Source organism: Phyllopteryx taeniolatus, chromosome 12, assembly GCF_024500385.1.
Source record: "Phyllopteryx taeniolatus isolate TA_2022b chromosome 12, UOR_Ptae_1.2, whole genome shotgun sequence".
In the NCBI taxonomy this organism is placed as follows: domain Eukaryota; kingdom Metazoa; phylum Chordata; class Actinopteri; order Syngnathiformes; family Syngnathidae; genus Phyllopteryx; species Phyllopteryx taeniolatus.
The window spans coordinates 3,435,070-3,443,259 of NC_084513.1; the positions used below are offsets into that span (position 1 = coordinate 3,435,070).

At 40.6% G+C, this 8,190-nt stretch overlaps 1 protein-coding gene across 6 annotated transcripts in view; it reads right to left on the reverse strand.

The window, feature by feature from the left end:
* The window catches only part of fhip1b (FHF complex subunit HOOK interacting protein 1B), a 47,429-nt gene that overhangs the window by 23,515 nt on the left and 15,724 nt on the right, over positions 1-8,190 (reverse strand). For 3 of the 6 annotated variants that reach the window (XM_061791661.1, XM_061791667.1, XM_061791666.1), the window contains exons 2-4: positions 2,833-3,038; positions 1,906-2,310; positions 1,051-1,281 (exon numbers count right to left, since the gene is read on the reverse strand). In XM_061791661.1, the coding sequence (XP_061647645.1) occupies positions 1,051-1,281; positions 1,906-2,310; positions 2,833-3,012 (816 nt within the window). In that variant the 5' untranslated portion in view covers positions 3,013-3,038. The remainder of the gene's footprint in view (positions 1-1,050; positions 1,282-1,905; positions 2,311-2,832; positions 3,039-8,190) is intronic. The other 3 variants (XM_061791664.1, XM_061791663.1, XM_061791665.1) reach the window with 2 other exon arrangements.

Consider the following 8,190-nt stretch of genomic DNA (forward strand, 5'->3'; position numbering starts at 1 on the left):
AAATGAAAATGTTTTTTTTTTTTTTATTCCTCTGATATCATGAAAAATAAGGCCTGCCGTTGAGCTACAGGATTGTCTGGTTGGTCTGCTGAAGGCGCTGGAGATGAGCCCTTCACCTGTCAATCAAATATGTTGGCTGTCGCCAACTACTGGCTGTATAACGTGCCGCTGAGGTTATGCTTAATAAATGTTTAATGTTCCCATGTGTGTGTTAATTGGGGACTAACGCACACTACAACTTGGAGTAAGGCGTTGACGTATTAAACGACTTTCGCCGAGGTGAATTGAGCTGTTTAGCTCCTTCGCTCATTAGCTTGCGGGCTTCCGAACATCAGAAACAGTTAACTTTCCCGTAAGTGTCTCTGTCGTGTGCTACGCGCTGCACATGGACAAGGCTGTGGAGTACCGACGGAGCCAACACCGGTCCGCCGAGGCGCTGAGTATTAAAAACGTTGCCGCGGTGGAGCGAGCGGTTTAGCTCCTCAGCTCAAGGGCTAGCGAACATAATAAACAGTTACTGTATCTTTCGTTTAAGTGTCTCTGTTGTGTGCTAGGTGCTGCACATGAAGCATGGCTGTGGCGTATTGGACCGAGCCAACACTTGTCCGCCAGCGTTCCACAAGCCCACTAGCGGCTAATGATACAGCCCTCCTACTCGCCATAGACTCACTTTGTCGATATAGTAATAATCGTGAAAAAAGGCCTGATTGCATGTTGCTTAGTCAAACTGGTTTCAGGGCCTGAATTTCCAAAGTTCCCTTTTAAAGGACCCCTGGAAACTATCAAATTAACCATTATTAAATGGCCACATTCAACTAAAATGGCTAACTTCCCATGGCTTTTTGGCGATGGCTTCTTGTGACCTTTTTGTGGGTCTACTCATGATAGATATCCCTACCAATTTTCATGTTGCGAACTCAAACTAGCTTCGGGAGGCTGAATTTTTAAGTTATTAAACTTTTCCCGCATGATTCAGCCACACACAATGTCAACCATCTCTAAACGTGATTTGTGATGTGTAAATGGAATTGTTGAATGTGCAGTACATACCGGGCAGAAGTAAGAGTTGTGGGCGATGTATCGCGCCACGCTGCAGTTGGTGGCGGAGGCAGCCATGACCAGCAGCAGGGCGTCGCGGGCCTGCTGTCCAACGGCGCCCTCGCGGTGGATGAATGGGACGAGTAGGGAGAAAATGAGGAGGTTGGTGGAGCCCTGCTGCACCGGAGCCGCCCGGAACAACGTCTCCAGGAGAAGCGGCTGGCGGGCTGTGCGCACGCACACCTGCTGGCCACACCACGCACATTCAGCATTCATGCAACACAATCCTTTTTTCTTCTTTTAAAGAGCACTTGTTGTTGGTTTTCTTCTCAACACATCTTTTTGTTTGCTTTTTGATTTTTTTTGCATTAAAGGTAACTAAGTTTTCTTTTAAAGATAATTTTGTTTTAAAGAGAACTTGTTTTCTTGTCAAGTCAACAGTTTTTTTTCCCCTGGAGAGATAATTTGTTTTCTTTTAAAGACGTCTTGTTTTCCATTTCAAAGACAGTTTTCATTTTTTCTTTGGAAAGCAATTTTTTATTTTTGGTTTCAAAGACAACATTCTCTTAAAAAAGAACTTTCTGATTCAAATACACTTTTTCTCTTATAAAGACAACTTTTTGAAAGACGTTTTTCTTTATAAGGTTACTTTTCCTTTCAGACAACTTTTATTTTTGAGACAACTTTTTATCTCTCACAAACAACATTTAGTTTGTTCTTTTTGAAACAATCCTTTTGTTTCTAACTTATTTTATTGTGACAATCTTTTTTTTGTTTTTGTTTTCTTGCAGACAATTTAGTTTTCTTTAAAGACTTTTATTCTATTTTGTTTGAGCTTTTCAAGACCACTTCGGGTGGGCCTTTCACCTGATTGAGGAGCAGCACCAGGCTGTTTTCGAGTGCAGGGGGGCAACCGTGGTCGGGGTGGACGCAGGCCCCCATGAGCCTGAGCAGCGGGTGTAGGACAGCCGTGCACCGCAGCAAGGCCTGCTGAGACTGGCCGATAAGCATCTCAAACAGCTTGAGAAGCGCCCCCAGGCTGTCGGGGTCTGGGCCGCGGCGCAGGTGCCAGAGCAGGAGGCGCTCCAGGACCTGCTCACGGACCACCAGCTGCAGGATCGGTCCCCCGTCCTCGGCGGTCCCGTCATCTTCGCCTTGGGGTGGTGGGCGCTCCTCGGCCAGGAGACAGAACATTTGGTCCGTGTGGTTCCTCACCGCGATCAGGTCATCCGTGGACCACGACGGCTCGCTCTGGTCCAGCACACGGGACACCTGAAGCGAGCCAGACCGAAACGTTAGCATTATGACCTTAATCTCATAAGACTGCCCTTTTTATAATAATACTATTTTTGTCTCAAGAAAATATAAAACTAGTAATAATAATCTTTATTTATATAGCACTTTTAAAAACATATGAACAAAGTGCTTAGACAGACTGAATAGACCGTAATACATATAAATACACTAGGGTACCAACGTCATGATCATCTAAAAACAACGATAGAGAAGCCCCAGGCAATGCAAGAACCCAACAAACCCAACTGACACCAAGAGGGTTGTGTGGAATGATAAAAACAGTATATAGGTAAATACTAAATAAATTTTATAACGACACAAAGTCCAAAATATAAAATGAAGTCTAATTCACAATAATAACAAAAAATAAAATTTATAAATCAAACGGATACAAGTAAATGCAAGAGGGAGAAGACATCATCACATAAAAGCCAGTCTGTAAAAGTGTGTTTTAAGTGATTTAAAAGATGCCACCGATTTTGCGTCTCAGAAGATTACCCCTTCCTGTTCCAACATGTCTGTGCACCAGTGCACAAAGCAAGGTCCATAAAGACATGGATGAGAGAATTTGATATGGATGAACTTGACTGGCCTGCACAGAGTCCTCCCCGCAACCCGACAGAAAACCTTTGGGTTGATTTTCGAGTGGACAGTGAGCCAGGCCTTCTTGTCCAACATCAGTGTGTGACCACACAAATATGCTCCTGGAAAAATGGACAAAAATTCCCATTAACTCACTCCTAAACCTTGTTAAAAGCCTTCCCACAAGAGTTGAAGCTGTTGCAGCTGCAATGGGTAGACCAACAACACAAACCATATGGATTTAGAATGGAATCTCACTTAAAATCATGTGTCAGTCAAGGTAGGTGAGCAATTACTCATGGTAATATACATTAACATGTGAAAACCAGAACACATTTCTCCTTTTCCCTCTTTAGAAAAACTATGCTCAGTAGAAAACAAACGTATACGGAGTCAATCGTATGAAGTCGACCTTCAATTAAATATGAAGTATTGAGCAATAGTCAAGCCAGAAATTAAGTTAAAATTACTTACTTTCATGCCCAATTATAATGTAGAGTAATTAGCACATTCCTAACAATGTTCATTTGTTTTTAATCAATCTGTTATTTTATACCTATGTTTTAACATATGGATTAATATTTCTATATTTGAGTCCATTAGTTTTGGCTAAACCTGTTTTGTACACCTGAAGTTTGTCCCTTCAATGATACCATCAGGGTTTCCCACATATACAGGTATGTAGTATAATAATATATATAATAATAATAATATATTTCAAAATGTGAAACTTCTATATTAGTTCACCACACACAAAGTGAAATATTTAAAGCCTCTATTGGTTTACATTTTAAGATTCATCATTATCATTAAAGTCAAACAAATGAATCCAGTATTTCACAAAATTAGAATATTTCATGTGACCAAAAAAAAAATAAAAAATCTTAAACAGAAATGTTGGCCATCTGAAAAATGCATTCAAGTAATATGCCCTCAGTACTTTGTTGGGCCTTCTTTTGCATTATTTACAGCATCAAGTTGGCATGGAGGTGATCAGCCTTTGGCACAATTCAGGTGTTATTGTAGCCCAAGTTGCTTTGATATTGGCCTTCAGATCATCTGCATTTCGGGGTTTCTGCTCCCTCAGCTTCCTCTTGACAATACCCCATAAATTTTCAATGGGGTTCAAGTAAGGAGAGTTTGCTGGCCAATCAAGTACTGATATTCCATGGCTAATGTTATGACAAAATATAGTCTATACTCTTCTATATTCTTCCATTGTTTTGTGATTTTGTTCTTGTGTGACCTTTTCAAATGTACCTAGTAACTTAATTACGTCTTCCCTTCTGTCATCCTGTCTCAGTGGTTGTACTAACCTCCCTTTTCTCTCAAGGATAAGTTGTGAATAGGTCTTTCTTTCTTGTTCCCTCATCTCCCTTCCATTTTAGTTTAACTGTGCGTTGCTCTTCCGTGTTCTTCAGAGACAGGCAGAGATGCGAAGCAACTGTAACCGCTCGACTCTCTCTCTCTTTGCAAAGATATTATTAAAACTACAAAAGACAAATTTGTTTCCCGATTTAATTTCTAAAACACTATTAAACCAGGTATTGGTAGTATTGGGTTTGTGGGCAGGTGGAAAATCCAGCTGGAAAATAAACTCATTGTCTCCAAAAAGCTCGTCGACAGCGGGAAGCATGAAGTGCTCTAAAATTTCCTGGGAGACAGCCACGTTGACTGTGGACTTGATAAAAGACAATGGACCCACACCGGCAAAAGACTTGGCTCCCCAAAACACTACTGACTGTGGAAACTTCAGACTGGACTTTAAGCAGCTTGACTTTTGTGCTTCTCCAGTTTTCCTCCAGACTCTGGGACCTTGATTTCCAAAGGAAATGCAAAATATACTCTCATCTGAAAAGAGGACTTGGGACGACTGGGCAACACACCAAAACTTTTTCTCAGCCCAGCACAGACGTTTCTAACGTTGTTTTTTTGTTCAGGAGTGGCTTGACACATGGAATTCTACAGCTGTAGCCCATGTCATGCAGTCGTCTGCATGTGGTGGTTGGTGATGCGCTGACACCAGCCTCAGTTCACTCCTTATGAAGCTCCCCCAGATTTCTGAATCGCCGTTGCTTAACAATCCTCTCAAGGCTGCAATCATCCCTGTCACTTGTGCACCTTTTCCATCCACATTTTCCCCTTTTAATGTACTTTGGATACAGCACTCTGTGAGCATCCAGCTTCTTTTGCTATTTATTTTTGAGATCTTTTCTCCTTATGGAGGGTGTCAATGATGGTTTTCTGACAACTGTCAAGTCAGCAGTCTTTCCCATGATTCTGAAGCCTACTAACCCAGACTGAGACCGTTTAAAGGCTGAAGAAAACCTCTGCAGGTGTTTTGAGTTATTAGCTGACAAGATTGTGACACAGGGAGCCTACAATTGTGATTTGTCATGATATTCTAATTTTGTGAAATATTGGATTTATTTATTGTTTTGTTTTTCTGCCATGATCATCAAAATTGAAACAAAGGCTTGAAATATTTCCACTTTGTGTGTGGTGACCTAATATACAAGTTTCACTTTTTTAAACAAATTATTGAAATAAATGGACTTTACCTCGATATTCAAATTTTTTGGCAGATACCTGTACATTTATTCGTGGCGGGTTGCCACAAATACATTTTGGCTGCCGCAACTAGATATTCGCCTGTGCTCCGCAGAAATTGTGCCTCGACGTGCTCCTTTTGTGTTTCTGCTAATGATCCATATTACCTATTTCCTTTCTGAAACGATACTCAAAATAGACTCCCTCAAATAACTTAAGTTTCAAAAGTATTATTTAATTTTGAGAATCGACCTTTATGGCATCGGCGCCATTGACGTTTGAGACAGTATCGATCCTTCCCCACGCCAGTGACGCTGCTTCACCCGGCATATAATGGCGTCTCATCACAGCACACGCCGTGCTTTTTTTTGTTTGCATTTGTGTGTATTTTCACTTGGAAACGCCACTCCATGTTGAGAAAAGCCTATGTACTGTACAGTCAGGATTTCCTGAGTGTAAGATTATACCACAAAAAGACTATTTCGGAAGCGAACCAAAGCTCCAACGCCGAGCACAGCGAGACTGGGCCGAAGGTTCACCTTCCAACAAGACAATGACCCTAAGTACACAGCTAAAATAACGAAAGAGCGGCTTCAGAACAACTCCAAGACTGTTCTTGAATTGCCCCGCCAGAGCCCTGACTTAAACCCAATTGAGCATCTCTGGACAGACCTGAAAATGACTGTCCACCAACGTTTATCATCCAACCTGATAGAACTGGAAATGATCTGCAAGGAGGAATGGCAGAGGATCCCCAAATCCAGGTGAGAAAAACATTGCATCATTCCCAACAAGACTCATGGCTGTATTAGCTCAAAAGGATGCTTCTACTAAATACTGAGCAAAGGGGCTGAATACTTGTGGCTGATATTTCAGTTTTTCTTTTTTAATAAATCTGCAAAAATTTCAACAATTCCATTTTTTCTGTCAATATTGGGTGCAGTGTGTACCATATTTTCCGCAGTATAAGGCGCACTTAAAAGCCTTTAATTTTCTAAAAAAATCGACTGTGCGCCTTTTAACCCGGTGCGCCTTATGTGTGCACTGAGTTTAAAAATCTGTAAAAATGTTGTGCGATTTTGGTAAGCGCTCCGCTTGATTGACTGTCGGACCATTTCCGGCCACATAGGGACGTAATGCGTACACTACGTACGCTGGCAGCGACAAACCAATTAGAGAACATTACGTAAAGCTATGTAGTACGTACGCTTACCTCCACCACGCCTCAGGTAGGTATACTGTACTACCGGTATGCTGCAAAACAACATTTGTTTGGCTAAGGACCCCCGAAAATGGCATCAGCGAAGAGACATGCTTACGAGGCACAATTCAAACTACAGGTTATCAGTTATGCGGTTGTAAATGGGAAAAGAGCAGCCACAAGAGAATTTAAAATCAAGCACAAGAACAGCATCTCTACAGTCACCATTCGACTGAAGGCAATAATGATAGCACAAGGCATGAAGATTGAATACTTTCAAGGAGGTCCGTCTTGGTGCTTTCATTTTATAAAAAGGCGCCATCTCGTCATCCATGCAAGGACTACCGTGGCGCAACAACTGCCAGCAAACTCCAACCGCTGGAAATTGGTGTAAACAGGGCGTTCAAAGTGAAGTTGCGAGTGGCGTGGGAGCGATGGATGAGAGATGGCGAACACACCTTTACTAAGACTGGGAGGCAGCGCCGGGCAAGTTACGCCACCATCTGTGAATGGATTGTGGATGCCTGGGCTAAGGTATCTGCTTTGACTGTTGTCCGAGCTTTCGCGAAAGCCGGCATCATTGCTGAACAGCCACCCGGCAACGAGACTGACTCAGACAATGACGAGAGGGAACCCGGCATGTTTGATGGCGAAATTGCTCAGCTGTTCAATTCAGATAAAAAAGATGAGCACTTTGATGGATTTGTGACAAAAGATTGATAAAAAAAAAATATATAAGGGGGTCTGAATACTTTCCGTACCCACTGTGTGTGTGTGTGTGTGTGTGTGTGTGTGTGTGTGTGTGTGTGTATATATATATATATATATATATACACACACACACACACAGTAATTTTGTACTGCATTGTGTGTTTTAGGGTACAAAAATGTACAAAACAATATTCTACTGTATTGTTGGATTTAGACCATGAAAAATAGTGCTTCAATATAACGGACAATCGGCTGTAAAAGACCCAAATTACCCAATTTCCATTAAAAAAAAAAATACTTTTTTTCCCTGGAAAAAAATACAGCACGCATTTCTCAAAAAAATACAACTTTTCCTTTTTAAATGATGATTTTTTTTCTTCTCTGATTTTTTTATAATTATTTATTCTCAGCACACAGTGTGTGTTTGAGGCAGTGCAGTAGATTGCAGTTGATAAAGTGTTACTTCCTTCCACATTTTGGCAGCCTTCAACAAAATGAACACCACAAGATCTCATCTCAAAAAAAGGTTACTGAAAAAATCATTTATTTCCAAAAAATGAATAGTAAATATGACCTTATTGAAAAAAAAATATGAATTTATTCTAATAAAAATGTGTATTTATTGTCTTAAAATAACTAGTCTAAAAAACAAGACAAACACTTAAGTTCTATTTTATGTTTAAGGTTATTACTTTTTTATGAGAAAATTAAAACACTCAAATAAATCTGACTTTATTACTAAAATACAAAACTTTTCATGAAAATGCTGACATTTTTTCTTTTTAAAATAACCAATTTTTTGTTATTATTTC